This window comes from Aspergillus sclerotioniger (assembly GCF_003184525.1).
Source record: "Aspergillus sclerotioniger CBS 115572 chromosome Unknown BO94scaffold_1, whole genome shotgun sequence".
Lineage (NCBI taxonomy): Eukaryota > Fungi > Ascomycota > Eurotiomycetes > Eurotiales > Aspergillaceae > Aspergillus > Aspergillus sclerotioniger.
The window spans coordinates 1347654-1374101 of record NW_020290991.1 but is presented as its reverse complement, the minus strand read 5'-3'; the positions used below and the strand labels follow the sequence as shown (position 1 = coordinate 1374101).

At 50.0% G+C, this 26448-nt stretch overlaps 12 protein-coding genes across 12 annotated transcripts; 6 read left to right on the top strand and 6 right to left on the bottom strand.

Annotated features, from left to right (window-relative positions):
- Nucleotides 1–119: 119 nt before the first annotated feature.
- On the bottom strand, nt 120–2023 carry BO94DRAFT_453944 (putative MFS multidrug transporter; the record flags this gene model as incomplete). The annotated part of the gene is made up of 2 exons (XM_025607586.1): nt 120–238; nt 286–2023. 2 exons carry the CDS (start codon nt 2021–2023, stop codon nt 120–122), a joined length of 1857 nt encoding a protein of 618 aa, XP_025473384.1.
- A 1462-nt stretch (nt 2024–3485) lies between these two features.
- BO94DRAFT_16679 (type 1 glutamine amidotransferase) lies at nt 3486–4697 on the top strand. The gene is made up of 3 exons (XM_025605908.1): nt 3486–3805; nt 3877–4103; nt 4210–4697. The coding sequence occupies exons 1-3, from the start codon at nt 3568–3570 to the stop codon at nt 4495–4497; spliced, it is 753 nt and encodes a 250-aa protein (XP_025473383.1). The 5' UTR covers nt 3486–3567; the 3' UTR covers nt 4498–4697.
- On the bottom strand, nt 4575–5624 carry BO94DRAFT_16662 (OPI10 family protein). Its single transcript, XM_025605907.1, has one exon. It carries the CDS (start codon nt 5451–5453, stop codon nt 4806–4808), a length of 648 nt encoding a protein of 215 aa, XP_025473382.1. The 5' UTR covers nt 5454–5624; the 3' UTR covers nt 4575–4805.
- Nucleotides 5625–5748: 124 nt separating this feature from the next.
- On the top strand, nt 5749–7039 carry BO94DRAFT_16587 (thiamine pyrophosphokinase-related protein). Its single transcript, XM_025605904.1, has 2 exons — nt 5749–5882; nt 5943–7039. Exons 1-2 carry the CDS (start codon nt 5842–5844, stop codon nt 6868–6870), a joined length of 969 nt encoding a protein of 322 aa, XP_025473381.1. The 5' UTR covers nt 5749–5841; the 3' UTR covers nt 6871–7039.
- On the bottom strand, nt 6861–7744 carry BO94DRAFT_530004 (DNA-directed RNA polymerase core subunit RPB8). Its single transcript, XM_025610581.1, has 2 exons — nt 7273–7744; nt 6861–7180 (listed from the first exon to the last, which is right to left on the bottom strand). The coding sequence occupies exons 1-2, from the start codon at nt 7599–7601 to the stop codon at nt 7075–7077; spliced, it is 435 nt and encodes a 144-aa protein (XP_025473380.1). The 5' UTR covers nt 7602–7744; the 3' UTR covers nt 6861–7074.
- A 9-nt stretch (nt 7745–7753) lies between these two features.
- On the top strand, nt 7754–9491 carry BO94DRAFT_530003 (elongator complex protein 4). The gene is made up of 3 exons (XM_025610580.1): nt 7754–8354; nt 8410–9330; nt 9378–9491. Exons 1-2 carry the CDS (start codon nt 7883–7885, stop codon nt 9126–9128), a joined length of 1191 nt encoding a protein of 396 aa, XP_025473379.1. The 5' UTR covers nt 7754–7882; the 3' UTR covers nt 9129–9330; nt 9378–9491.
- Nucleotides 9492–9620: 129 nt separating this feature from the next.
- BO94DRAFT_530002 (tRNA splicing endonuclease subunit SEN34) lies at nt 9621–11249 on the top strand. Its single transcript, XM_025610579.1, has 2 exons — nt 9621–9730; nt 9930–11249. The coding sequence occupies exon 2, from the start codon at nt 9967–9969 to the stop codon at nt 10870–10872; it is 906 nt and encodes a 301-aa protein (XP_025473378.1). The 5' UTR covers nt 9621–9730; nt 9930–9966; the 3' UTR covers nt 10873–11249.
- Nucleotides 11200–12569, bottom strand: BO94DRAFT_481568 (RNase P/RNase MRP complex subunit). The gene is made up of 2 exons (XM_025608865.1): nt 11941–12569; nt 11200–11874 (listed from the first exon to the last, which is right to left on the bottom strand). Exons 1-2 carry the CDS (start codon nt 12458–12460, stop codon nt 11651–11653), a joined length of 744 nt encoding a protein of 247 aa, XP_025473377.1. The 5' UTR covers nt 12461–12569; the 3' UTR covers nt 11200–11650.
- Nucleotides 12570–13087: 518 nt separating this feature from the next.
- On the top strand, nt 13088–14261 carry BO94DRAFT_570894 (putative oxidoreductase, 2OG-Fe(II) oxygenase family). Its single transcript, XM_025614843.1, has 2 exons — nt 13088–13442; nt 13497–14261. The coding sequence occupies exons 1-2, from the start codon at nt 13092–13094 to the stop codon at nt 14175–14177; spliced, it is 1032 nt and encodes a 343-aa protein (XP_025473376.1). The 5' UTR covers nt 13088–13091; the 3' UTR covers nt 14178–14261.
- A 3285-nt stretch (nt 14262–17546) lies between these two features.
- Nucleotides 17547–19104, bottom strand: BO94DRAFT_16512 (uncharacterized protein). The gene is made up of 3 exons (XM_025605901.1): nt 18740–19104; nt 17880–18689; nt 17547–17830 (listed from the first exon to the last, which is right to left on the bottom strand). The coding sequence occupies exons 1-3, from the start codon at nt 18898–18900 to the stop codon at nt 17746–17748; spliced, it is 1056 nt and encodes a 351-aa protein (XP_025473375.1). The 5' UTR covers nt 18901–19104; the 3' UTR covers nt 17547–17745.
- A 3972-nt stretch (nt 19105–23076) lies between these two features.
- On the bottom strand, nt 23077–23942 carry BO94DRAFT_529995 (GMF family protein). The gene is made up of 4 exons (XM_025610578.1): nt 23907–23942; nt 23736–23835; nt 23473–23603; nt 23077–23411 (listed from the first exon to the last, which is right to left on the bottom strand). The coding sequence occupies exons 1-4, from the start codon at nt 23907–23909 to the stop codon at nt 23220–23222; spliced, it is 426 nt and encodes a 141-aa protein (XP_025473374.1). The 5' UTR covers nt 23910–23942; the 3' UTR covers nt 23077–23219.
- A 208-nt stretch (nt 23943–24150) lies between these two features.
- BO94DRAFT_529993 (flavin adenine dinucleotide pyrophosphatase) lies at nt 24151–25490 on the top strand. Its single transcript, XM_025610577.1, has 3 exons — nt 24151–24405; nt 24532–24698; nt 24790–25490. The coding sequence occupies exons 1-3, from the start codon at nt 24319–24321 to the stop codon at nt 25415–25417; spliced, it is 882 nt and encodes a 293-aa protein (XP_025473373.1). The 5' UTR covers nt 24151–24318; the 3' UTR covers nt 25418–25490.
- The last annotated feature ends 958 nt before the right edge of the window (nt 25491–26448 follow it).

The window sequence follows — 26448 nt, the reverse complement described above, 5'->3', positions numbered from 1 at the left end:
GTACTTTTAGATTCAACCCTCTTACGGCCAAGGATGGCTTTATCAAATGTTTATGTCATGGTCGTTTACTTTCGTTGGTCAACCGTCACGCACTGTGGCATATCAGCACCGTTGCATCCTCATGCTTTGGTTCCCAGTTTAGGGATCCGGGCTCGAAGGTGCAGAATAAGCATAAGAGCACCCCAGATAGCAGCAGAGAAGAAGGTAGCACGGAGGGCTGCAGCATACGCTCCAATCACTATACATCATGTTAGTATGGCTCGCTGCATTAGAGTGTGGACATACCTTGGTGCTGGTGCATCGGATCGAGTTTGGCGACAGCGTGGACAGATTTGCGGACGAGAAGGATAACATCCTCCTTATTTGGTCCTGTAACCATCTCTTCGAGGCGGTACAGGAGAGAATTCTGGAAAATCCAGCTGCTCGTTGCCACACCCATCACTGAGCCCAGATTTCTCCACAAACCCAAGGTTGTGGTGGCCACGGCTTGATCACCCTGATCAGTGGAGGCAAGAATCCCTACCATGATTGAAGGAAATGAGCACCCTTGTCCAAGGTTTGACAGCGAAACGCAAATCATCGCCAGCCAATCAGGCGTGTTAACACCCATTGAAGCGGCAGCGCAACCTCCCAAAACTAGAAAAATATCGCCGAACACGATAGTTGGCTTGAGCTTTTTGGTCCAAGTGATGATGAAGCCTGTCGAAACACTGGCAACGGTCACCGCAAGGGTTGAACCAATCAGTCTGAGACCCGAGTCAGTCGGACTAGCTAGCTTGACTGCCTGGAAATACAGCGGAGCGTTGAAGACCATGGTGTTGATGGAGATGGCCCCGAAAAAGTTTCCAAAGATGAGGCTGGCACGAGGCTCTTGTACCAGCAAGGATATCGGCATAACTCCGCGCTCCACGGTTCGCTCATATCGAACAAAAACAATGGCAAAGATAAAGGCTGAGATCAAGGACGTGATGACAATTGGATGAGACCAGCTGAACACATTGCCACCCAAATTGAGTCCCATGATCAATGAAGTCACACCAAGGACCAGTATAAGCGATCCCACGAGGTCAATGCTCCTGATAAGCTGCAGCAGAGACTTTCGTTCTGTCTTCGCTTTTTTCACGCCCAGGTCGGCAGGGGTTGTCCAGGCAGCCACCAGGAAATAGACAAAGATGAAAGGTAATTGCACAAGGAACGCACCTCTCCATCCAACCCGGTCGCACAAGAACCCGCCGAACGCCAGCCCCATGCAGCCTCCTGTGCCTAAGCAAAGGTTGATGTAGGACTGGTAGACGCCTCTGTATTCGAGGCGGACCAAATCACTGGAGAGAATCATGCCCATGGAGAAGACACCACCAGCTCCAAGACCGCAGAAGGCCCTGGCAGCGATGAAGCTGTATATGCTTTGGGCGGCTGCACACCATGCTGTCGTGATGAAAAAGACGGCGATCGCGAAAAGGTAGACCGGCTTCCTTCCAAATGTGTCAGATATGCGTCCAAACAACGGGAGGAAAGCAGTGGAGGTCAATAGGAATGCGGTCGATAGCCACGACGCGGAGTTTGAGGCCTCAAAGTAGGATGTTATAACGGGATGACTGGAAGCCATCAAGGTAGAATCGAAGAAGCCAATCAAATATCCCATCAGGATACCAGAGAAGATAAGCCAAAATCTCATTGGCGACACATTGATAAATCGTGAAGCATAGCCGGTGGGCTCACCTGGAGAGCCATCTTCAGAATCTCGGACTTGTTTGTGGCTCACAGGAGCAGAAGGGAGGCGTTCGAGATTAGGTTCGATGTCAAGCCCCTGGGGAATTGAAGTAACCCGGGAGAGACTAAGCAAGGCAGGGTCCTCTTCAGGAGCAAAGACAGTTGATGACAGACTAGGATCGACATCCTTATCTACATCTGTATCGGCCTCACTTGTGTATGAGTGTTGATGGGAGGATTCATTCAGCAACGGTGTAGACTCGGTTGCATCAAGGAATGGTGGCTTTCCATCTGCCGCATGGGGCAAAGTCATAATCGGCAGATGCGGTGTGGAAAACTGTACCAAAAGAAATCACTCTAGAATAAGCGTTTGTAGGGTAAAATATATTTAGATGTCATAAAGAAACCAAAATTGGAGTGGAGAGTTTATTCAGGGGGGGAAAGTTTTAGGAAAGAAGAAAGCTACAGCGAGAGGTGCGACTCACCTTGATACACTGGCAGGCCGAATTTTATAGAGGGATTTCTAGGGAACGGCACTAAGAATGCACGATGCAGCCGGGTCCATCCCGCATGGACCTACGGATGACTCGATACGGTCAGCCTTTGTCTCCATCATTTTATTGCACGAAAGACAAGCCGATTCTCCACAAAATTGGACGGCTGCATTGGTTGGTCCAAGGCACGAGGACCTGAAATTTTGACCTGCGCAAAGAATCTACTTTCAGGTTCCAGGATTGAGTCAAGTGAACTCAACAAGACATGGAAGATGTTTGGTAATCCGGACCAGCCGCATAGCTGAATCCAACCCCTCATCCCTTATGCACGGGACAGGATCCCTCTGAATCCACGCAAATGATGTCTTGCTCAGCCTGCGATTTCGGCCCACCCACGACATCACGTGTATTCCCGCATGCTGATTGGTTCAATCTCAGTCATCGGATCACAGACTGTGTATGCGACGCTGCATAGTCTAACCCGGATGGGAATAGTGGTCTTGCAGCGTATCCCGTATCTACTATCTAGTACTATCGATGTATTCCGGTAAGGCATCAATACCGAAGATGGGGGCGCGGCTCCCTTTGTCATTGTCTGGGGCGATTGCGTGACTGCTATATTGCGATTGATCAAGTATGTATTGATAATAAATATGATATTCCTCGGACAGAAAGCCGATCTCTGTCGTCGTCAGAGCAGCGTCTGCAAAGGCGAAACCTTTTTGATGTGAGTCGAATATGGAGAAAGGCATGTCGTCCAACTCGACGGGTCAGCCGAATGCTGTATCAAGTCACACATGATTATGCATGCAAGCCGGCATATCCAGCAAATAATACATTATGGACCCTATCACAGCTCTCCTACCGACATGGTTCAATCACAACTGCATCTTATATGCAACATGAAATACATCTCAGCCCAAAGCTAAGCAAAACCTACAAACCGAACAGCCAATTACCTCTGGTCCAAAAAGCAAGAGCCATCCCGTGGCCATTGTATGACATCTTCCCCGCATACGGGATGCATGAACAACCACCAGATAGCCTTCAGGCCGCCCTATCAGGCATCTCGAGTGTATTCCTTATCAAGGCGGCTGCGTCGTTTTTGAGAGATTTAGGAGATAGGGAACCCCTCCGCGGGATTTGGTGGATTCGGTCCGAACGGGATGCACTTCCGAGCCTCGAGGCAAAGCGGTGACAACTATGATTCATACGGTCACAGGCCACCTTTCCTACATAGTTCTAACCAACGGAATATCGTTCCGCAAGCTGTGCAAGCCTACATCTTTCTGGCTCCCTCCTGCAGCTGCTCCCTTCTCGGCCCCTATCTTCGAATCACTGAATTGCCCCTCCCTCCACCACAATGGCCCCACTTCGTATCGCCGTCCTTGAATGCGACACCCCGGTTGAAAAAGTAAACATCAAGTATGGAGGCTATCGCGGCGTTTTCTCACTGCTGCTCCGTGAAAGTGCCGCAGCTCTAGGCCAATCCGAAAAGCTAGACCCTGAGACTGGTCTGGAAATCTCAGGGTGGGACGTCGTGACTGCTCAAGAGTACCCTAACCTGGAGGATGTAGATGCGATTGTTTTGTCTGGGTCAAGTAAGTCCCTCAATTCCGTGGTGCATCTGCACTCTGCAAGGCGCGCGCAACCTGTGACTCATATGTCCTAGAACACGATTCGTTTGAGGACCACCCATGGATTCTCAAATTGGTGGAATACACCAAGAAAGCTTTTGAGGACAAGCGGGTCAAGATTTTTGCAATCTGCTTCGGACATCAGATCATGGCACGTGCCCTTGGCGCCAGGGTTGGCCGTAACACTGCAGGATGGGAGCTTGCAGTCTGTGAGGTGGACTTGACTGAGACCGGGAAGCAGCTGTTCGGGAGGGATAAGCTTGTATGTGTACTTCCCTTTGTTGTCGGCACTACCCTGCCAACACACTCACATCCATATTATTCTGTTTGGGAGGATTATGCTCTACTGCTAACGAATCATCTTGCAGCGCATCCATCAGATGCACCAAGATGTCGCCTACGGATACCCGTCGGAGGTTGTTTCCCTGGGCGCATCGCCAAAGTGCGCAGTGCAAGGCATGTATGTCCCCGGAAAATTGATCACTGTCCAGGGCCACCCTGAGTTCAGAGGAGACATTATGACGGAACTTATCACTCTGCGAACTGCGACTGGCCTTTTCTCGAAAGAACAATCAGAAGATGCTCTGGGTCGCGCTGGTATCCCACATGACGGGATTGCTATTACCATGGCGTTCCTGAAGTTCTTCCTTGAATAGAGTAGCCATCCAATTAAATAGACTGGGAAGAGTGCAGGCTGGTTAACGATGACTTCAACTCCAATAGCTATGCGCGAAACACATATAGAGAATCAAGATTGGATATCCTATCCATTAAAATGATGCAAATGGTTAGAACCTCCAACCAAGCGCGTCTAGCCAAATGACCGTAACGATGGTATAGAGCAACCAAAAGTTGGACACCAAATTCGCAAACCCATTTATAGCAAACCCCAAACGCTCAAAATCACAAATCCTCCGAAACACGAACATCCCAACCCCACTGCCAGAAAAAAAAGTATGCCAAATCACCCCGTAGCCGAAGGATCCTCCCTCTCCAAGAAAGTCGGATCCATCTCCACCTTCCTCTCAAACTTCGTCCACCAATCCCTGAAAGTCTTCAGCGGAACAACCTCCTGCCCCTTATTACTCGGATCCGACGACGCAAAACTAGCCAAGAAGTTGAACGCATTCCCAATAATCCGCTGTGCCAACACCTTGGTGGTAATCTCCTTCTGTTGCCGTGTGTGTCGCACCAACGCCCCCGGGCCAACCTGTTCCGCCTCCAACGCAGCGACCTGCGGTGCAACGGTTTGAACAGGCTCCAGCGAGATCCCCAACGTCACCATGGGCGTTGCGCCCATCATTCCCTCCCCATTTTGTAGCCCGGGGATTTGCGGTGGCTGAACTTTAAGTATCGCAGACGGTCGCTCGTTGGCTAGAGCTCCGATGAAGCGGAACTGAGGGGCGTTGTTGGGATCGGGGAATTGGATGTAGATTGCTGCGGCGGTGTCGGGGGGAAGGACGGTGCCGGGGAGGAAGAAGACGACAAGTTCGGATAATGATGGCGGAAGAGGGAAGTTGAAGGCGAACTTGGTGGTTTGGCCGTTTGGTTGTGTCTCGACTGCGACGATGTCGGTCAGACACGGCCGGTCTGGTATGATGACGGAGAACATGGCGGGGACGAATCAAGAGTGATGTATTGTATAGTATGTAGATGAGGTGTATGTGATGGGTTGGTAGGGTTATATGTACAGCTGGATTAGAGTAGTGAGGTGGAATTGCGATGCATCATTAAGGTATTGGAGCTCCCGAGCGGAGAAATAGATAGCTTTAGAAGAAATTCCTGGCGCGTTCCATGATGGAACCTCAAAGAAAGACTGGTGACGAAATGGTCGGCTTTTGCCCTTATCGATAAGGGCAGTCCCGCGCGCCCGGTCTTCGGAAGACGCAGGGCGGTGCTGCTGCTGGCAGCCCCTGTCGGTGACTAGTGACTCCTGTTGAGTAACAAGGCTGCAGTCGTTGTACATAGCTGTCATTTGTTAATATTTCTGTTCTGGCATCATGGGCAAGTCATACCTTGATCTGGTTAATGAGTGCGATAGGTGAGTCTCTCTTTGACTGCCTCGGCGGCTTTGCATCTAACTGAAAGATCTTGGTGCTAGATTTCCGTACTACGAAGATAACCCCGCAGTGTATCTCGAACATCTGAAGAACTATCACATTTTCAAAGTTGCCGGTTGCGATGCTGCTCTCGGATACATCCTGAACTCTACTGTAGAGAAGTTCTTCTCACTTTCGGACTGCTGGTCAATCGACACCGCGAACCGGACTGTCACCCTCGTCGCTCCTGCTGACGCTACACCTGAACAGCGCAGTCAACTGGTGGCCAAGTCCCTCGATAAGGCTGTGGAACTGGGAACGTTTGATATCCTGAAAGGATGGCGCAACGAAATGTACCCAGTCTACGGACCAGGCGGTGAATTCCTGCTGGAGATGGAACGGTCTGCTACTCCTTTGTTTGGTGTCGTCTCATACGGTGTCCATTCCACCTGTTACGTCGACGACGCGGATGGTCTTCGCATTTGGGTTCCCAGACGCTCGAGAACGAAGCAGACATATCCCGGTATGCTGGATAACTCTGTGGCGGGTGGAATGAGCACCACGGAGCATCCGTTTGAATGTCTCGTTCGTGAAGCCATGGAGGAAGCGTCCCTTCCGGAGGACGTTGTCAGGGCTAACGCTACTGCGGCTGGCTGTGTTACGTACACCTATGTCCGGAGCTCGAAAGCTGGGGGTGAGACTGATATGGTGCAGCCAGAGGTCGAGTATGTCTTCGATATCAAGGTTGGGGCTGACATTGTCCCTAAGCCCTGTGACACCGAAGTAGAGGAATTCAATCTCTACACGGTTGAAGAAACAAAGGCGGCAATGGCCAATGGGGAATTCAAGCCCAACTGTGCTGTTGTCTTGATTGACTTCTTCATCAGACACGGTATCATTACGCCAGAGAACGAGCCAGACTACCTGGAAATCGTCGCAAGGGTGCACCGCCGCTTTGAATTCCCAACCGCGTCCCACGTGATGAAGTGAGCTACAACTGACTCGAGAATAAGAATCAGACAATTGTTGTAGAGAAATGTTTAATGTTCTATTTGATATACCCAATCACCAATCAAACGCCGGCGCTGCAACCGAAGTACCCCAATCAATGCAAAGACTTTTCTGACTATCCGGACAGAACGGGCATATGCCCCATACTTCTGGAGACAAAATTCGACGGTCGCGGAAATTTATCTATTTCTTCAGGAGCAGATACACGTGGTCGATTCTCAAAGGTGCCAGCTTCTTGTAAGGACCTTCAAGGTAAAGCAACAGTCCACCGAAGGAGATGAAGACGGCCCTAAACGTATTCTTGGTCAGTCATTGTTCAAAAGGCCTCGGCCATGTCACAGGTTGAATCACGCGACTGCGCGATTAAGCGTGGGATCTTACATGTTTCCCTGGCTGGAACCCTCCTCGAAGCGGTAGACCTTTCCGTGGCAAACGTAATCGTAGTCGTTGGCCAAGGTGTTCTCGCCCATTCCAACCTCCCTCCAGCCCTTCGATCCAGAGTCTTCCTTGCCATCCAGAGACAGCGTCGACGCCAGGGCCATGGAAACGGATTCACCGACGGCACAGGGGTAAAGCTCGGAGTTCACATCGAGAGTGAAGTGGGTGAAGTTGTCGGTGGAGTTGCAGCTCAGACGCGAGACACGGTCATATTTCTGCGAGTTGATGGAGGTGATCGTGAAAGTGTCTTCGAAGAGTAATGGGTCGGACATAGTTGCGGCGGTGGCTTTGAGCCTTCAATCGATGCGCAAGTTTTCGCGAAAGGGTGAGAAGTCGACGATTTTGCGAATCTCAGAAGCCGAAGATGCAGGGATGTGCGCGGGTGACAGGAGGCGTGGTGGTAACAGCGGACGTGAAAGTGAGGGTTGAGAGCGGACAGCTTTTTTGCTCGACTTTTAGCGCGCCGCCGCTTTTACTTTCCGGAAGCTGCCCCGCAGCAAATCTTCAAAGTATCTGTCGGTCCACAGCTTTCATTACTCAACCAAATCACACAATGTCTTTTCGCAAAAGAAATATAGGACTCTCGGCAGGTGTTGATCGCAACGGTGCCGTCAATTCGAACGCGCAGCCACAACAGGCACCTGCAACGCCGGAATCGACACCCGGAGTTCGCCCCTCCCCCGACGATGGACGACCGACTACTTCAACAGGAACTCCATCGCTTGATAATCTCTTGGCTGGGCACGGAGGACTTCCCCTAGGAAAGATACTACTGGTGGAGGAGAATGGCACTACAGATTTTGCCGGTGCATTGCTACGGTACTACGCGGCGGAAGGTGTTGTGCAGGACCAGAAGGTCCATGTCGTCGGAATGCCCGAACAATGGGGCAGAAGTCTACCGGGGCTGCTTGGTCCTGCTGATGCTGTCGATGAGAAGCAGGACAAACGGAAAGGCGAGCGCATGAAGATTGCCTGGCGGTACGAGCGTCTGGGCGAGTTTGGCGCAGGAGTCGCTGGATCAAGAGGTAACTCGCATTCTATCCCAATATTATTTCAGAGCGGTTGCATTAACAAACTCAGCCTCCGCAACACCTTCAGGAGACCAGAGCCAATCCGCTACCGATGCAAATGTGGATAAGCGACCAGCATTCTGCCACGCCTTTGACCTCACGAAACGTCTCACCCACCCTTCCATAACCAACCTGAACTATATACCACTTGCGCCGTCGAACGAGCCTTTGCTCGTGTCGATTCAAAAGCGTCTCCAGGCCGCAATTGCATCATGTCCACAAAATACGGTCCACCGCATCGTTATCCCTTCTTTGTTGAACCCCACCATATACCCACCCGAAACCAGCCAGCCCGATAACCTTTTGCCATTCCTGCATTCCCTCAGGGCCATGATGAGCGCACAGGGAGCACGGATCACAGCAATGGTCACGTTGCCGCTATCTCTCTTCCCCCGTTCAACAGGCCTCGTGCGATGGATGGAAATATTGAGCGATGGGGTCATTGAGCTATGTCCCTTCCCGCACTCCTCCGACGCCCTCGCCACCTCCGGTGCCGCTACATCTCACGAAGAACCACCACAAGGCATGCTGAAAGTCCATCGGCTACCAGTGCTGCACGAACGTGGCGGTGGCAGTGATCAGAACATCGGATTGGATTGGGCGTTTACGCTTAGCCGGAAGAGGTTCGAGATTAAGCCATTCAGTCTACCACCAGACGAAGGAGACAAGGAAGGACAGGATGCCGCAGTGACGGGTGGAATGCCTAAAAAGGCAGATCTTGAGTTCTAGACCGCACGTGGGTTCAGACTAAGAACAACTACCCAGATCATTCCTCATGATCTGAGTTCCCCAGCATATTCTCCAGCTCGATCTGCTCAGACATGGCGGAGCCAGTGTTGCCCATCGATCGGAAGTAATGCCTCCCATATGAGTCAAGCCCCGGTTCTGATGAGAAATGAGATCGAAGACGAGAGAACCCAAGCCATGCTTCGTGGTGTCAGCAGGTATCATCGAGGATGGAAGAGCGGCGTTACCTAGGAGTAGCAGAAAGGGTGCGAAGAACACCAAGAATAGTAGGAAGAGGAAGTTCATTGCGAATGAAGCGGCAACAGCCACTGGATGAGCTTTAAACAATGATAAACCCCTTACGCGGGGATAGCTCTAAGAATCTCTGGGCAGCACAACCGTTGGCCATATTGTATGACTAATCAGTACTTTGCACTAGCTGGAATAGGCAAAGCGCCATTCGGGCAGCTGTTTAAGAGCTCCCCCACCGAATATTTTTTCTCGCTTCTGTTCTCATCACTCATTCAACGACACCGGGATTTGCTGGTCAAGTCCACGAGCATCATTCTTTCAATTCAATACTCTAATGCTGAGTTTTATTGATGGTAAGCAGTTGTCCCTTTCGCGTTAATTGTTTGCTTGCATGATTATATAAATACTATAATCTGTCAATCCCCTGAAGCTCAAAAATAATCTCATTAAACGAGCATATGTGATTGAGAAACGTATCGAAAATGATTAGCTTTCTCTTGCCGCTATTATTTCATCAGTCTTTGAGAAAGCCGAACGCTAACGTTCAATCAGTCGCAGCAGATACTTGATAATTGCCCTAGCCGCTAAAATGGACATCGAACCCACCCTTCCTATTCCGATCTCGTATATCGCGGGTAGCTACTTTCTCTTCTCTATTGATGCCGTTACGTATCTGAGACGCGAGTATCACATATGCGGCGTGTTAAGCGGCACATTGCCCCAAATCCCACAACAGAATGTCTTCCTGGGCTTGCCATTGAAGCTGATGCCTGAAGAGGCGCGGCTGCTCGTGGAGAAAGGTGTAGCGTGCATTGTAGACGAGGTAAAAGTCCAAAAGGATGGAATGCGATCCCTCATGGAAGAGGACCGAAAGAAGTATCTCCGTGAGCTAGAATCCCAGGGCCAGCATGCCATGCGGCTGCAGAACGATCGAAAGGAGCAGCAACGCGAGAAAGCTTTAAAGAAAATAGAAGAAAAGAAGGCCGCAAAGGCGAGAAAGTCGGAGCAGCCGCCTGTTGCTAATAGTCCTGGTGAGGGCTCGGTTGTTGATTTGTTCGCAAACGATCAGGGATCTGACCAGGCATCACGTCGTTCTTCGACTGCTGCTCCGTATGGCACGGCTATGGGAGTCACGCCTGCTACATCCTATCCGCCTCTTCCGTATGAGTCGTCTGCTGAGCAACGGCTGCCTCTTCCTGATGTGCCTGCCTCATACCCATTGTTCGCTCACCTGCACTCCGAGGGTTACTTTTTGTCGCCTGGATTGCGGTTCGGCTGCCAGTATCTCGTCTATCCTGGTGATCCCTTGCGGTTCCATTCCCACTTCCTGGGTGTCGCTGCTGATTGGGATGAGGAGTTTGATTTGATGAAGATAGTTGCTGGTGGTCGACTAGGTACGGGTGTGAAGAAGGGGTTTCTTATTGGAGGAGCTGAGGGCTCCGATGGGGATCCCAGTAGCGTGAGGACTTTCAGCATTGAATGGGGTGGAATGTGATGCTCATGTCCTCTACGCTTTATGGCTATTGATCATCTTGATCTGCTGCAGGTCGCAGCATACCGTATACCTGCGTTCAAGCAGAATCGCAGGGTCAGAGGACGTCACGCTGTACATCTACACCTAATCCAGCAGAGATGCACATGGACTTGATACAACCCGGTGTTGGCTTGTACGGCTCATGGTCCTCGTCCAACAAGTTCAGGAAGCGCTTCAGCTACTGGATCAGGATTCCGGAAGCATGTTTGTGCAGAACTTCGGACTTAACCAGAATTGAGAATTCATACCATGATCCTAAGACCTACAATCAGACAAAAATGAACTTGGACTTGTCTATTCCATTGATTCTCATGCACACTTCTCGTAGTTTCGAGTATACGAAGCTCTAATGCACTATGGCATGCCTCGTACCATTGTCGCCAACTTGCCGAACCAGGGCCCTGTCGACCTCGACTCTTCACTGGACAGCAAGGCTCTTCTTTGTAGTCATCGCTCCTCCGTTGACTCATATTGACGCGGATATTGCGATGCGTCATCCATGTGGTATGCTTCCCGTCACTGGTAAGAGCTGTATCAAAGCAAGCCAGCTTGATACACAAACTCATACCAGACGCGCAGACTGCAGGATGCGACGGTGCATTTCACAACGCACATCCACCTTATTGAGATGGCTCGTCTGGGTGTAGACTCGGCTTCTGGAGGATAGTCTCCCAGACTATTCCTTGCAATGCCAATATAAAATGATCATCACACCTGGTGATAAATTTCCCTCGGCAGTTCAAATATAATCCACATTCCGCCACTTGAACTTCTTATTCGCCCTATCAACCGGCCGATTCTGAAACTGACTGCCATGAAGCTCAAACACGAGCTCCTTTCCCTTGCCAGCACCAGCATCACCCACCTCCGTCGACGATGTCCCAGCCCCATCCACATCCATCGCCGCCTCAGACACAGGCAACGGCACCCAAAATCGAAAAATCGTCTGCTCCTTCGGAATAGCTACACAACCACAGTCAGCACAACCCCACCCCCAGAAACAAATCAGAAAAAAAAGGACAGACGTACTCTTAACCTCATCCCCCCTCGTAACAACCACAAACGTAAACTTCGTATCCCTAACCACAATCCCCCTAACCCCTACCCTCCCCTCACACCTACTCCTCACGACCTCCACCTCCGCACCATGAAAATCCGCACTTACAAGTTTACTTCCATGCGCGGTGGGATTCATCGGCGGCTTGAATTTCTTCTCCCCTAATTCTAACATCTCCTGCATATACCGCACCCACATCCCATGCAGTTCTTGGAATATGGCATATTTGCATTCTTCCTTGGGGAGGGCGTGGAGGCCGGTGGCGCGCTTCTCGCGCGCGGAGAGCGGTTGGGGCTTTTGTTTGCGTAGGAAGTAGGTCTTTTTGCGGATGCGGTGGAGGCGTCGGCGGGAACGGTTGTCGGAGGGGGTTGGGGAGGTGGGACGGATGTAGAGAGGTTTTTGTTTTATGCGTTCGGTGAAGAGCGTTTGCGCGGTGTCGGGGGAGTGTGCGCGGGTTAGGAGGGTGTGGGCGATGTGGGGTTTGGATGTCATTTTTGGGGGTTGGTTGGGTTGGGTTGGTTGATGCTAGGGGTCGTTGGTTGGAGGGGTGTTGGATTGGGGGGTGGTGGTGTAGGTGGTGGTGGTGGTGATGATGGTGATGGTGATGGTGATGGAGAGTTGGAGGTGTGGAAAAAAGATGTGGTTATCGGCCGCTGATAAGATCACATGCCGATTGGCTAACTACCATACTTCTGAGGTGTGCTTATGCTTTATGCATTGGGTTGTCAATGTCAATCTTCATTTCTTTTATTTTATCTCTTTGTTTTAAATCTATGACCAGTTACTGTACATGCTTGCTGAACATTGGAGGCTGTCTGAGAACAAAATTTCCGCTAGGACATATTTTGAGGCACGGTAGCCACGCAGATTCCTTTGACAAAAACATACTGTCCAGAAAAGCATAAAAAACTATCTGCAGGGCTTCATAATACTGAAGGTGATTCATTCATTTCTAGTTCTCGTCTTCTCAAATTATATAACTTGGGGAACTCTGTAATACTCGTTAGCCAATTGTTCCCTTACTATTTAGGCTCCCACCAGAGTTTAGGCTCCTACTCCAACCAATCTAGATATAACAGCATCAAGAATGAAAATATCCTTCACCTGAACCAAAAGCCTCACCATGTTAACCAACACTCTACCTCGCTTCCCCTCAGACATCCCCACAGCACCTCTCCTCCGCCTATCTCTATCGAAACTCCAATCCCACGACATCACCGAAACCCACCGTCTCCTCCAAGCATGCGAAGAAATCGGATTCTTCTACCTCGACCTCCAGGACACAAACATAGGCAACAATCTCCTCACCCTCTCTGACGAGCTCTTCTCCACCACCGAGAACCTGTTCTCACTCAGTCTCGACGAGAAACGGAAATATGTCTTTACCTACCCGAACTGCCATCACGGATACAGAATACACAGTGCTGGTGTAGTAGATCGTGAGGGTATCTTCGATGTTAATGAACTCTATAATGTGAACACATCCTCTACCCACTATTCCATATATGTCAAACTAATAACTCATCAGATCTCCAAAACCGACATCTTAAACCTCACACCACCCCTCCCCGCCCCTCCCCTGTTGCACTTGATCCGCCCAACCCTCAAATCCTTTATTCATACCTCCCACAGCATCATCACTCTTCTCCTAACCCTCCTCAATTCCAGCCTCTCTCTTCCCGATGCTACCCTTCCTAAGCTGCATAGCTTAACAGCCCTCAACGATGACCAAGTCCGCTTCGTCAAATCTTCCTCTCTATCCCAACCCTCCTCCACGCCTAAGATAGGCCGACAGACTGACTTCAGCTCCCTGGCTATCCTTTTCAGTCGTCCTGGTGGACTCCAAGTTCTCCCTCCCGGACAGGGTGCGGAATGGGCCTACGTGGAACCTCTCCCTGGTCATGTGATCGTTAATCTGGGTGATGCAATGGCGAAGTTCACGAAGGGAATGCTGTTGCCGAGTGTGTATCGGGTCGTGAGGCTACCGGGGGAGCCGGAGGGGTATAGTTTGGGGTATTGTGTGGGGGTAGAGGATGAGATTATTTCTAGGAAGAAGAGAGAGTTAAGGGAAAGGAAAGAGAAAAAGAAGAAGAGGGAGAATAGGGAAAGAGAAGAAAGACAGAGGCGGGAAAAGGAGAGTAGGGTGAGTATAGAGAGACAAAGAAAAGAGAGGAGAGAAAGAAGAGAAAGAAGAGAGAAGATGAGCTAATTCCTCCTTCGACGACACTCTACTATGATCTTATTTGAAGATACCAGTATAAATATTGCCCAATATCAAGATAAAAACTAATTCCCGATGACAAAGACACCCATTCTTCAGAACCAAAACATTTAAGCATAGATCCCTAAATAACCACCAATTCCACACTCGACATGTCACCTATTTCAACAGAATACACATACACACATCCAATTACATACCCACCTACAATACCACCAAAACCACCAAACCAAATCAAAACCCTCACACATCAGCATCCCCACCAACTACTACCTAAGCAAATAAGCACATTACATACTCCTAGGTGCGTAAGTAAAGCAGCCCGAAACAGTAACCCACAATCCTCGTAAAAAAATCCTTCCATGCAGCCATCCACCCATCCATTGCCCCATCCATCACCCAACCAGCCGCCTAATAATCTAAACAAAGTGAATGGAAGCATGGCTGCCTCCCCGCCAAGAAGGCAACGATGCATGATGCCTGGATGCATGCATGAATGAGTCAAACAGACCCATATATTCGTCCTCAGGGCGACATCCTATTCGGTTCCGGTGTGTTGGGTCAGCTTACACATTACCTTTACCTGCTTGTGACATATTTGTTTTTTTAGGATTGTTTGCTTTCGTATTTGTGGGGAGCTGAAGGGGAGGGTGTAAAATTGACTTGGTTTGTAAGGTATTGTTTTCGTGGGATTATACTTATTTATTATTATTTTTTTTCATTCATCTATCTTAATATGTTATAAGTATAATCCACAATCCATTAAATCACAGGTACGTAGCCCCCCCGTACAAAAAACAAGGACCCACCATCCCAAGCACCTCCCACCCGACATATGTACATACCAACCCAGTTCTAGAAAACCAGCATGCATGCATGGATTGTCCTTGTCTAGTGGCAACCGGGCAACCCACGTCCTGCAGTAGAATCCCACCGAAGCGAGGACAGTAAGCAAGACAAGAAAGCCAAGGCAGACAAACGAGCGGGCGAATGGGGGAAAAGTAACCATGCAAGTGACGCAACTAATGACGGGGGGTTTTGCAAGTTGGTTGGATGTTTTTCTTTTTTTTTTACGAATCTGTTTTTGGGTCTTTGGGGTTGGGGATTGTATTTTTTATTCCGTAGAAGTGATTATTATTGATGGGGTTATATCATAGTTATAATATACGTGCAATCTTATCAGGCACGGAGTACAAGTCTGCTATATAGTAATATGATGGATGGAATGAATCCAAGGTAGATAGTAGTTAACCGGCAGGCATTTCTCCGGCGGGTCGTGAACGGACAGACGGACGGATCGGACCGCCAGTGGGCAAACAGTCAAGTCCCAGTCTCATGATGGATAGTACACCTGGTGATAATGATGACAGAGATCAGCAGGATGATGGTGCTCAGTATTCGGAAGACCGGCTAAGTCAATACAGCCAGCCAGTCAGCCCTGTGTACTCCGTACGGAGTACCGTAGGTACTGAATCAGTCAGTTCTTCTTGATCGGCGTAAGGGGTATTCAGTAGCATGATAGCATCGTGATGATAAGGCTGTGGTAATGTTACACAAGATAACACTCATCGCTATCCTTCTCTAAACCAGTCCGGATCTCGGGCGTTATCCCAAATCCAACAGAAGACACAAATTCATGACCAAAGTACCCAACCCCCCCGATCACCACTACCCACTCTTCTACTACAATAAATTCGGTACTTTGTATTTTGTACTCAACCCCACCCAGCCACCCGCCTTGTCTCGCACACTCAACAGGTACCTATCTACCTACCTATCTATCTATCTATCAGCTGATCACCACAACGGCCACCCACCAACCCAAAACAGGAAGGAGACTCGCATGCAAAATTGTGGCCCGACTTACCAAATAAGGATTGAGATGCGCGTCGATCGCGAAACTATTTGTCGGGACTTGTTCGTTTGTCGGAAGGATCTTCATTCCGGGTTGGGGTAAGCGTAACGGCTGGGAGGTGGGTTGTGGAGATATGACAGCTGGTTGGGTGGGTTTTTGTGCTGTGTACTGTGTACTGTGTTGGATTTGGATCGCTGGGGGTATATTAGTGGCTTGCAATGGGAGGAGATAAAGTACTATTTTCATTTTTGTATGGAGTACACAGTAGATAGTGTGGTACAGAGATGTTTGGATGTAGGAAGGGATTACACAGTAGGGAGAGATGCTCGGCACCACCCCGGGTTATACTATGTGTAATACTGGGTTTGGGAGGTGGCTACTATCCTACGGAGTACTTTCATCTTGTAAATAATAGCATGAAATATAATAACCAGGACTGGTAGCCTCAGTGCCAACAACTCAACCCAAAGTAGCGGGTCGGATTATTCACTCTTCTGCATTGGAATTCTGCATTGATATTCCGTATTGGGACCTTGGCACGTCACCAAGTGCCCACATAGTATTTATCAAGGTGGGGTGATCATGCATTCAAAGGTACATTTGAGTAAAAAGGTAGAGGTAATAGAGACAAGACTGCATAAGATGTGTATAATCGCTCAAGATATTATCGAATATTCTTACGATTACCATGTAAACTGAATACCTCACGAGTAGTGGCAACCGTATCGTATATCATAAGCACCTAACACCCAGTTAGCATCGCACTACTGACCACCAGCACGATCTATTCAGATCCGTGCATGAACATCCGTCTTCCGGCCGAATCCTTGTCTCGCGGGATTTGGTCGGTGTTTGGGAAAGCCCTGCGAGTCAGGGGCTATTGACCTCCTCACTTCGGGGGAGATTTATTTTAGGAGTCCTCCGTAGTACGGGAACTATTTATTCTAATAAATTGCGGTGGTACCGGGAGATTGGTTAGCTGATAGGCTAAATCCCAATCGCAGGGAAAGTGGGCGCGTAGCGCTGTCGGTGCTTGGACTATTGCACAGTGGATAGATATCAGGTAGTCGGGTTGGACAGAAAGGAGTGTCCGTTACGAGGTTCCAGTTAGAGGATGAGAATTCCCCGTCGTGCATCATGCGACGCGCTATCCCTCCGTCTGAGAAACACCCAAGCGTCGGGAGCTGGTCCGCCAACATCGTCTTGCGGGGCAGTGGAGCCCGCGGTACCCTGGTCTGGATCCCTCCAGACCACCAATGCCTGGCGTAGCTTCGGACACACCAGTCTGTCGGATCTTCCGCCATAACATCCCGGCTAATTAGACTCCCTAGTTGTACTACCTGGTGGTCATGTAATATACGCAGCGGGGCGCGGGTTTAGGTTGGGACCACAGTGACTCCTGGACAAGTGGCTCTGCTGGCTAGTGAATTCGCCATTGTGCCACCTCGACGTGTTGGCCACGGCGTACAAACTAAGCAACTAGTAAGAGATTACACGGCCAGAGTATCAGCCGGAATCAGGTGTCACAGAGTAACATCATGGTTAGAACGATGCCAACTACCGTTGCATGTCAGTCTTGTGGCACTGGACGGCAGTGGATGCAAGCACATAGGTGAACAGACGCAACGTTGGCACTCAGTCCCAGTCCTGAGTCCACTTCGCTGCACATCGTTGTAGATTCATTGTAACCCAGCCAACTATCTACCCAGTGATCCTTACTTTTGCCAATCGCTCTTCAACCCGTCGAACAAGTTCAGGATCCGGTTTCGGCTTGTCTCGGCGGGGTCTGCGATCATCAGTATCTGCGTATACAGTAGTTACGAGCAAAAACTTACGGGTCTCGTATTGTTTCGGGTCCCTTTTCTTGCCCACAATTAGAGCACTCCCTCTCGCCCGATCGGTACAAAGTCGAACACTTGTGGCATGTATACCGTATGCGCTGCCGGGGCTTCTTCCACGTCCGTGCGGGAGGTTCTGCGGGAGCCACAACATCTCCAGGATAGCCATGCGGGTATTTGTCAAGTTTGGATCTGGGATCATTAGTTACATCGCCAGGGAGAACACAATGGGCTGGGATGACAAACGGTTCGCGAGGGCAGATCGTGCACCGAATATGCTGACAAGTAGTGCATTCCGTAGCATCCGGACCGAACACAGTACTACATCGATGGCATGTACGTCGAACTCTTTGTCGGCGTGGATGATGGACGACATCCTGGCCGCCGGTGCGCGAAGGCATGGTCAGAGGTGCCTTTGCTTTGGGCGGTACAGGGACCGTTTTGTGCACTCCCTGGGCGACAATGGCCTGAAGCGCAGCTTTCGTGTTGTCCCGGTGGTCGCAAGACTTTGCAGGGGGATGCTGGGGGCAGCTCTTGCAGCGGACGTGTTGGCAGTTGACACAGACTTTGTCGGGGCCGAAGGTGGTCTGGCAGCGATGGCAGGTCCGGCGCACTCGCATACGAATCGGTCTGACGACACGCTGCACGGTGGTGCCGTTGGGCGATCTCCATTCTCCAGGTTCAAGTTTCAATCCGTATTTGGCGAATAAAGCCCGCGCCTTCTCTTCCTGAAAGGCGCTCCAGTTGGTGAAAACGGTCGCGTCGGGCGTAGCTTTGCTGATGGCAATCTGCGGGGTAGCTTCGGGACTGTACACATGTCAGCGCCACCAGGACAATGATCTTGAAAGTAGACGTACGCAAGGGGGCTGCTGGACTCGGGTTCTCTAGATTGGTGCATGACTGGTGTAGAGGGGGCCCTGGCCATCGAGGTTCTCCTCAACACCATCTTCATGCGCTTGACATATTTGGACAACCCCTCTGGCTTGTCCTCTTTGGGGGGATCCCGCTGGGCGGACATTTTCTGGTCGGATCTGTCGGGGTTTGATGCTAGCAAGTCGGATAATTGTGACGTAGGACGATGAGACCGACAGTGGTTGTTTGGTGAAGCGCTATTTAAATCATCCCAGCTAAGTCGTGGTCGAAGTGTTTGAGAAAATAGGCGGTGTTGAGCCTAGATGGGGTACCGACAAGGTGGGTGGAAAACGAGGGAGCCACCGGTTAAGTATGGCAGGTCGCACGGGCGTGGACCGAAACCGTAGGCTTGGGACACCCGACGAGACGGTGAGATGAAAAACCCAACAGGAAGGGTCGCAGGGAATGGAACTGGAACAGCCGGGGGCAAATGCAACGGGTGATTGGTTGAATGGCGGTCAGATCCTGTGGACCGGGCGTGGATGTAAAGTGTAAAGAGACGTGACGTTGATTAGTTAGATAGGTGGTGGAGGGGAAAGCTTGAGAGAAGCCACAGGCCAACAAGCCAAAGGATGACGGAGAGGAGAGGAAGATAAAAGAAGGCAACGACAGCGCGAGCCGAATGTCAAATAGAAGCCGAACAGACTTTCTGGGGACTGAACGAGAGGGGGTGGGTAAGGAAGTGTATGTAAAGTCAGGTCGGAGTGGCAGGCGACTAACCTCACTAAGGGGAGTGGCACATGGCTGAGCCGATGCTCTTTTGATTCGTTCTTTTTCTTTTTTTATTTCTGTTTTTTGACTTTTATTTTATTTCATTTAATTTTACCTTCTCCCCTCCTACCTCCTTGATAAGAGCCCTCTTAATAATTCCCCTCCGATATTAAGGACAGCATTGAACCGATATTGAAATAATATCCAAATTAGGGAGCAGTGCTAACAAAGTCAATTCTGGAACCACTCCAGTGACCATCTCCTCGATAGTACCAAACCACAGCTGTAGCTAACTAGCTATCTACCTTGACCAAGTGAATTCCATGGAACTTGGAGAAGCTCCTCCGGAACAAAGGGAACAGGCGAAGCCAGGAAAGTCAGGTACGAAAACAAGGCCTCTGCATTGCCGATAGGCCAGCCTAGTTAGTAGCTGGTTGGTTGATATACGCCTCTTAATCCTCATGCAGCATGATTACCAGCGACTAGCGGGTGAACCGATGCGACGGGGCGCTTGGGGGACGCTGGGATGGAGTCTAATGCCGTGGCACCCTACCCACTCTGGAACAATGCCCGAACCCAGTGTCTCGCCGCGGTTTGAGTGGGTAGTGCTCTGTCTCCTGGCCATGGTCGGGGATGAGAAGCCATCCAGTGTTTGCTGAACATAGATGAAAGTAAACTGATATGAATGGGCATTGAATCTATCTGCACGGTCGGAGTCGGAGAGGAAGTTGATGTCAGCCGTATCGAACTTACCCCGTATTAGCCGATATGCTTAGGCTGCCAAAGACGGTGTATTTTATTTCGTCAGATACGCCGACAGCCGAAGCATGAAGACGATCGCGATGCTCCGTACTCTGAATAGTTGATCATGGCCCAGGGCTGACCGGACCGTTGCTATGCGTTATCAGACCCTTGAAAAACAAACTGACTTGACCAGACAGACGTTAATCAAATCGGAAGACATTTGACGTGCCGCCTCCGTAACAATAGCTGCCTAGCCTGAAGAAACCAGGACCATGAGATCATTGGCAGATTGCGAGGGATCCTTTTCCCTGGCTTCCTTCATTTGGCGCCGGGATAGCGATGCAACCTTCCATTCAGGACCGTGAAGAAACCTCCTGAGAAGAGTTTCGGCCGAAGGATAGGAGGAAAAACCTAATAATTTATAATAGATTAATAGAGGAGCCTATCCTGGACCTGTTCTAGAGCAGTTGCAGTCAGCGCCTCAGCAATGCCATTATCAACTATTTATCCGTGCATAAATCATGACAATAGCCCGGACAACCCCAAACAAGGAAAAGAAAGAAAAAGCCATTCCAACTCCCTCAGCTACAATAATAAACCAAGCTAAGCCCAAACCGCCCGAATTCTAGACTCACCCGCGCTGAAACCCGCCTCAGCTACCTACGGTATACTAGTACGTCTCCATACCGAGTTAATCCGAAGACCTTCTCTCCAACAGCCCGGGTACGTAAAGTAACCAACCAACCCGACCATTCAATCCCCGACCGCGCGCGACCGCAGCATTCCAACCATCCATCCATCGAGTTAGTCCATGCATGATGCATGACACAACCGACCAGCAGACGCCAGACGGTCAAGACCTGGCCCTTCGAATAAATTAGAAACGGCAACGGCTTCATGCAGGTTGGCGCCAACTCAACTCGCTACCGGGCTTCTCTTCGCTTCTAGATACGTCCAACCCCGACGGTGCATCCAGTAGATAGATAATTTGTCAGAAGCACCCGAAGAACCTTAACTTGCAGTCTGACGGGGGTATATATCGGAGAAATTTCACCCTACCGGGTTGGAAAGCCTTGGTCTCCACCGGTTGGTGGTTGGTTTGAAGAATCGCCTTGGGTTGGGTTGGGTGCCTTGTTCTTTTTGCCTGGGTGGTGAAGGGACACATGGCCTGATGGATGTACCACTCGGACGGTGTACTTGTATAGAGTAGGTGTCATTTTGCGTTCACCCATTATTGATTCCTTGACTGTGACCGCGACCGAGAGATTCATTCAATATAATTCACCGAATATTAGCCAGTACCTACCAGACTCTCCTCCCTCTCCCCTAACTAACCAATCTATACCAATACCAGAGACTTTGAAAATAGAATAAACTAAACCCATGGAACACCACCACCACCACCACCACCCACCGAACTAGCTACAACCAGTCCAATTAACAAAGAACCCCCCGAGCCAAACAATCGGGTATTACAGGGCTGAATCCAATCCAACCCAAGCATCCATCCATCACCTTGCACCCCCTCAGCATCCGTCAGCTTCACATCTGACCACCGATCTCCGCGATCCAAAAGGCGAGCTTGGGCCCAATCACCTCCGTCTTTTCTGGCTGGGATAACCAGTCCCGGCGGCGCGGAGAGAGGACCGAAAGGAAGCCGGCAGTGCCAGGTGTCAGAACTCCTGCCTGATGGGGTATGGTGAGGTGCTTTGCTTAATCTCCACTGTGGGGCGGGGAGGGAGAGATGTATGGTGCTAGTATTGGGGTTTTAGGTTTTACGGGGGGTTAAGTACTGCTTGGTTATATGACGGTGTATTGTGAATTGGTGTCCTGAGATAGAATGGGAGGGATGGTTATATTTGGATATGTTCTTTTTCGTCGGATGAGATGGGTATAGATGAGTAGATAGATAGTAATGATCATAAGTCTGCTCAGATAATATGTTATGATAATCACTAACTTACTGCCTGCCTATATCTAGATACCTACATAGGTGAGTGAGAGTCCACTTCTTCCAATACCATCACTCAATCAATCATCCCCATCATCTAGCACCTCTGTACAACCTACCATCCCCCATTGAGAATGACATCGATATCCATCCCCGCAAAGAACGAATCGGAACGACCGACCGACCGACCAAGCTTTCATTCCATCTACCTATCCTTCCATCCATCCATCCATCCCCAAGTACATTTCTCAGCTACCAGCATGAGAACAACCCATACTCCACCCATGTCGGAAACCTTCTCCCTCTTCCAATACTAATCCTCTCTCTCATACTCAGTATAATCAAGCCACTACTTCGGAGTAGTCACTCCCACGTAAACACCATTATCTACACCCCTCCCAGCCATCTCCTCACCCATCCACCCCAGTCCCGTCCCGCCTACCTAGTACCTCCCCATACATCTAGACAAGCAAACACCCGGACACAAACAAAGTTCAGGGCGCCCGAGTGGATCCTCGGTTACTTACAGCCAAATAGACCAGGCATGTCATGTCATGTCATCATAACCTGGAAAAAATTCCGCCGCATGCGGATTGTATTCCGGAAGAGGGAAGAAGAGGTGGGGTCGAACCTAGGTAGGGATATGATCAAGTTTCTATGTAGGTAAGTGATGATGATGATGCTGTTAGTTGATGATATGATGAGGTTATTTCTGTCGATCGGATGCAAGGGATCTGGGGATTTTGTAGTTTGGGGTATGTATGACAAATTGTGTGGGTGGGTTTAACCGGGGGTGGAGATGATGATGTGGTGTTTCTGATAGAGGTGGGTTATATGGCGGCTAATTGATTCCACCGATTGTTCAGCTTCATAGGAGGTATATGCAACTCATTGGAATAAATCTAGGTTGAGATGTACACAATGCCAGCACCGTCATTAAAGATGAATCTGTCGTCAAGACCTATATAAACCTGAACAAGGCCTGCAATCCAACTGTCTCACGTCGGAGGCTGCTGAAGCTAGTCCTCACTTTGCAGCTTCGATTCGATAGAGATAATATCATCCTCTTCGTACACTTCGATGACGCGGTTGACCTCCGCCGTGTTGCGCATCAACTCAACTGCACCAGCATACATCATGCGCATCGACGGGTTGCAGTTCTCGGGGAGGTAGTAAAGGAGGACGTAAGGAACCGTAAGGCGACCGGATGCCTAATACCAAAATCATCAGTATATCGTAACGAAGATCTAATGAGGGCTTGGAATCGCCTACCAAGGTAAGGGGGTAGCTGAGGAGGATAAACCGAGGGGACGATTCAGGAAGCTCGTCGGCTAAATCCACCATCTTGGTATAAACCTCGCCATCTTCTGGCCGGATCTCCTGACTCTTATTATCGATCACATCTGTGAACCTATTGTCAACCACCCACTGTTCCGAGATAACCAACGTAAACGAACACTGCGCGCCTTGCGATGACGGTTGTGCTTATGACAGATAGCGGGGCTATGAAGCAACGACAGGAGACGGGATCCTACAAATGATGGCCTGCGGGTCCTTGGCGCGGGAAGTTCCCAAGCGGAACTTGCGAAGTTTCTCTTTGGTCTCGGGGGAAAAGGAGTATAGGCGTGATTCAGACTGTAGGCATGATTTCAGGTTAGCAGGGGGATCGTCAAGACGGGCACGCGATGCGGGGCAAGTCTCCTCACCATGTTGGAAAAGGGGATGTAGTAAGAACACGGGGGAGAAACAAGACAGTCGAAGCGCTAAGAGCAAGAGAGAAAAACGGTGCCCCAGACGGGATGCGAGCGGGGATGAGAGCAGCTGGTTGGCGATGGTCTTGACCGAAGTCCAGGAGCAAGCAGGTGCTCCGCGTTTTCGGGCCGGTGGGATGAAGTTCCCCACCCGCTGCTGCTCGCTCCTCTTCTTCTCCTTCAATCTTCTCCCCGCCCGCGCTTGATCGTTACTCCGCCATCCATTTTCTTCCTCCTTTTCCTCATGTTCAGTCGTCTCGGTCAACTCACCCGCCATCTCTCGCGACCATCTCTCAATCTTCATCCCACCCCTGCGATCGCATCGCCATCTCTGATCTCGCCCGTGCTTCGTGCGCCCTCCCCCAAAATGACATCATCCGTCCTCCCGAAGAACAAGAGGACCATTCATACGGCGGCATGTCTTATCATTGGTGACGAGGTCCTTGGTGGAAAGGTAAGAAAGTACTGAGCCGGACTGGTAATCACTGTTCCGTCGCGTTCTTTAATTTGGAATTGTCGCGCATGCGCAGCGCACAATTTCCTGGCATGAACCAAGACTGACGTGTCCCGACTTGGACAGACAATCGACACCAACTCCGCTTTCTTCGCCAAATACTGCTTCTCTTTGGGTATCCAGCTGAAGCGAATTGAAGTCATTGCAGATGATGAAAGCGAAATCATTGAGGCAGTCCAACGTATGAGCGACCGTTATGATTTCGTCGTCACCAGCGGAGGCATTGGTCCAACGTCCGTACACCCCACATACTCTGAGAACCACGCGAATATGAATACTGCATGTGTCTTGAGAGCTGACTTGTATATGTCATGAAACCCAAAGCCATGACGATATCACTTATGAATCGATAGCCAAGGCGTTCGGACTGAAGCTGAAACTTCACCAAGCCGCCTTCGAACGTATGAAGCAGCTGTCCAAGCCTCACCCCATGCAGCCAAACTTCGACTGGGACACTCCATCGCCTAGTCTGACCGCGAAGTTGCGTATGGTCGAGATCCCCCACGACGAAGCTCTGCCGCTGGAGGAACAAGCGATTTTTGTTGCGGATGACATGTGGGTTCCGATCGCTATTGTCAACGGCAACGTCCATATCCTACCGGGTGTTCCTCGTCTATTTGAAAGGCTGCTCGAACACCTCAAGCCTAACCTGCTGCCTCGGTTGGTCAACCCCGAGGGAAAGGGCATTTACCGCTACCTGTTCAGCACGCCACTTCCGGAGAGCACAGTCGCCCCATACCTGACGGAGCTTGCTACTCGAGTTGCTTCCAAGAACGTCAAAGTTGGCAGCTACCCGCGGTGGGGAAATAAGCGCAACACCGTCACCCTTGTTGGCACTGATAAAGAGCTTATGGACTCGTTGATTTCGGAGGTTGAGCAGAACGTGGAAGGCAAGAAGGTCACCCGAGAGGATGAGCTTGACCCTCCATCTGACACGGAAGAAGGCAAATAAGTGAGACACCGGCTGTCACATACCTTACGTATACTATAGTTGATATGTAGACAATGGCACCCCGTTTTGACAGTATGGTTCATTCCCAATTGTATGGACGTTAAGGTTCCGCCCCGCGACGATGTTGCTCATTCTCCACTTCCACCTCGTAGCTAGAACTCGGTGAAGTCAGCATACCCATTTGAAGCATTCAACTGATAACATAGGAAACCGGCCACTAGGTCGCCAAACCCATGGAATCTCTAAAGTAACCCACCGATTGAGGCGATAACCGTAAAGCCCTAGAAACAATCAAGCCACGGCCTATAGGTTATGCCCCGTGGATTCAGTCTCCGAAAGAACAGTGCTTGAGCTTATTTTCACAGGTGTCAAGAATCCAGAACCAATAGGATTATCCAATATTCAAGTGTATACATGAAGAGAGAGAAAAAAAGACCAAGGTAGATATGCTTATTGGGCGCCGCTGTTGAGTGCAAGATAGGAAACACGGGAATCGAGGAGACGAAGAGGGAGGAACGTGGAAAGAGCAAGACCAAATTTGCCGAAGCGGCCGCCGCTCATACTTTCGACAGAATGCAGGATTGATTCCGAATCCATCTGAGCACCAGCAAGCAGTTAATACCGCCGTATAGCATTCAACAAGTGACAAGAATCACGGTTGAGAACAAAGTAATAATCAAAGAGAACAGAAGATGGAGGATATGCTCGATGCATATAAGGGTCAACGACGGATGAAAGTAGGCGATTAGAAAGCAGATTATCGGTGACTGCTGAATGTGCGTAGTTCAGTGCAATCGATGAGACATATGAAACGACGATTCTGCAGCCCAAGTATCACAGCGAACCGCGACAATAGCGTACCTATATTAATGCACAGATCTATTGACAGGTCCCGTTCTCGTCCTTTCAAAGATCGAGAAATCGTCAAGAAAACAATCTTTCAAAAAATAATAAACAAAATAGAGGAACAAAGGGGGAATCGAACGTTCATGGAGACGATGGCGGCATTAGGGTGGGAACAGACATCATCT

What these genes read in the sequence shown, in the direction of transcription:
- BO94DRAFT_16512 (XM_025605901.1), bottom strand. Translation starts at nt 18,900, where the DNA reads ATGTCCGCCCAGCGGGATCCCCCCAAAGAGGACAAGCCAGAGGGGTTG. An exon ending in GAGTCCAGCAGCCCCCTTGC is followed by an intron (nt 18,690 to 18,739) that starts GTACGTCTACTT and finishes ACATGTGTACAG; the next exon opens with TCCCGAAGCTACCCCGCAGA. An exon ending in CCCGAAACAATACGAGACCC is followed by an intron (nt 17,831 to 17,879) that starts GTAAGTTTTTGC and finishes TGATGATCGCAG; the next exon opens with ACCCCGCCGAGACAAGCCGA.
- BO94DRAFT_529993 (XM_025610577.1), top strand. Translation starts at nt 24,319, where the DNA reads ATGACATCATCCGTCCTCCCGAAGAACAAGAGGACCATTCATACGGCG. An exon ending in ACGAGGTCCTTGGTGGAAAG is followed by an intron (nt 24,406 to 24,531) that starts GTAAGAAAGTAC and finishes CGACTTGGACAG; the next exon opens with ACAATCGACACCAACTCCGC. An exon ending in AGCGGAGGCATTGGTCCAAC is followed by an intron (nt 24,699 to 24,789) that starts GTCCGTACACCC and finishes TGAAACCCAAAG; the next exon opens with CCATGACGATATCACTTATG.
- BO94DRAFT_530002 (XM_025610579.1), top strand. Translation starts at nt 9,967, where the DNA reads ATGGACATCGAACCCACCCTTCCTATTCCGATCTCGTATATCGCGGGT.
- BO94DRAFT_529995 (XM_025610578.1), bottom strand. An exon ending in GGACCCGCAGGCCATCATTT is followed by an intron (nt 23,604 to 23,735) that starts GTAGGATCCCGT and finishes ATAGGTTCACAG; the next exon opens with ATGTGATCGATAATAAGAGT. An exon ending in TCAGCTACCCCCTTACCTTG is followed by an intron (nt 23,412 to 23,472) that starts GTAGGCGATTCC and finishes TTTTGGTATTAG; the next exon opens with GCATCCGGTCGCCTTACGGT.
- BO94DRAFT_481568 (XM_025608865.1), bottom strand. Translation starts at nt 12,460, where the DNA reads ATGACATCCAAACCCCACATCGCCCACACCCTCCTAACCCGCGCACAC. An exon ending in GAGGGGGGATGAGGTTAAGA is followed by an intron (nt 11,875 to 11,940) that starts GTACGTCTGTCC and finishes GTGGTTGTGTAG; the next exon opens with CTATTCCGAAGGAGCAGACG.
- BO94DRAFT_570894 (XM_025614843.1), top strand. Translation starts at nt 13,092, where the DNA reads ATGTTAACCAACACTCTACCTCGCTTCCCCTCAGACATCCCCACAGCA. An exon ending in ATGTTAATGAACTCTATAAT is followed by an intron (nt 13,443 to 13,496) that starts GTGAACACATCC and finishes ATAACTCATCAG; the next exon opens with ATCTCCAAAACCGACATCTT.
- BO94DRAFT_16587 (XM_025605904.1), top strand. Translation starts at nt 5,842, where the DNA reads ATGGGCAAGTCATACCTTGATCTGGTTAATGAGTGCGATAG. An exon ending in CTGGTTAATGAGTGCGATAG is followed by an intron (nt 5,883 to 5,942) that starts GTGAGTCTCTCT and finishes TCTTGGTGCTAG; the next exon opens with ATTTCCGTACTACGAAGATA.
- BO94DRAFT_530003 (XM_025610580.1), top strand. Translation starts at nt 7,883, where the DNA reads ATGTCTTTTCGCAAAAGAAATATAGGACTCTCGGCAGGTGTTGATCGC. An exon ending in AGGAGTCGCTGGATCAAGAG is followed by an intron (nt 8,355 to 8,409) that starts GTAACTCGCATT and finishes TAACAAACTCAG; the next exon opens with CCTCCGCAACACCTTCAGGA.
- BO94DRAFT_16662 (XM_025605907.1), bottom strand. Translation starts at nt 5,453, where the DNA reads ATGTTCTCCGTCATCATACCAGACCGGCCGTGTCTGACCGACATCGTC.
- BO94DRAFT_16679 (XM_025605908.1), top strand. Translation starts at nt 3,568, where the DNA reads ATGGCCCCACTTCGTATCGCCGTCCTTGAATGCGACACCCCGGTTGAA. An exon ending in GATTGTTTTGTCTGGGTCAA is followed by an intron (nt 3,806 to 3,876) that starts GTAAGTCCCTCA and finishes CATATGTCCTAG; the next exon opens with AACACGATTCGTTTGAGGAC. An exon ending in TGTTCGGGAGGGATAAGCTT is followed by an intron (nt 4,104 to 4,209) that starts GTATGTGTACTT and finishes ATCATCTTGCAG; the next exon opens with CGCATCCATCAGATGCACCA.
- BO94DRAFT_530004 (XM_025610581.1), bottom strand. Translation starts at nt 7,601, where the DNA reads ATGTCCGACCCATTACTCTTCGAAGACACTTTCACGATCACCTCCATC. An exon ending in GGTTCCAGCCAGGGAAACAT is followed by an intron (nt 7,181 to 7,272) that starts GTAAGATCCCAC and finishes GAATACGTTTAG; the next exon opens with GGCCGTCTTCATCTCCTTCG.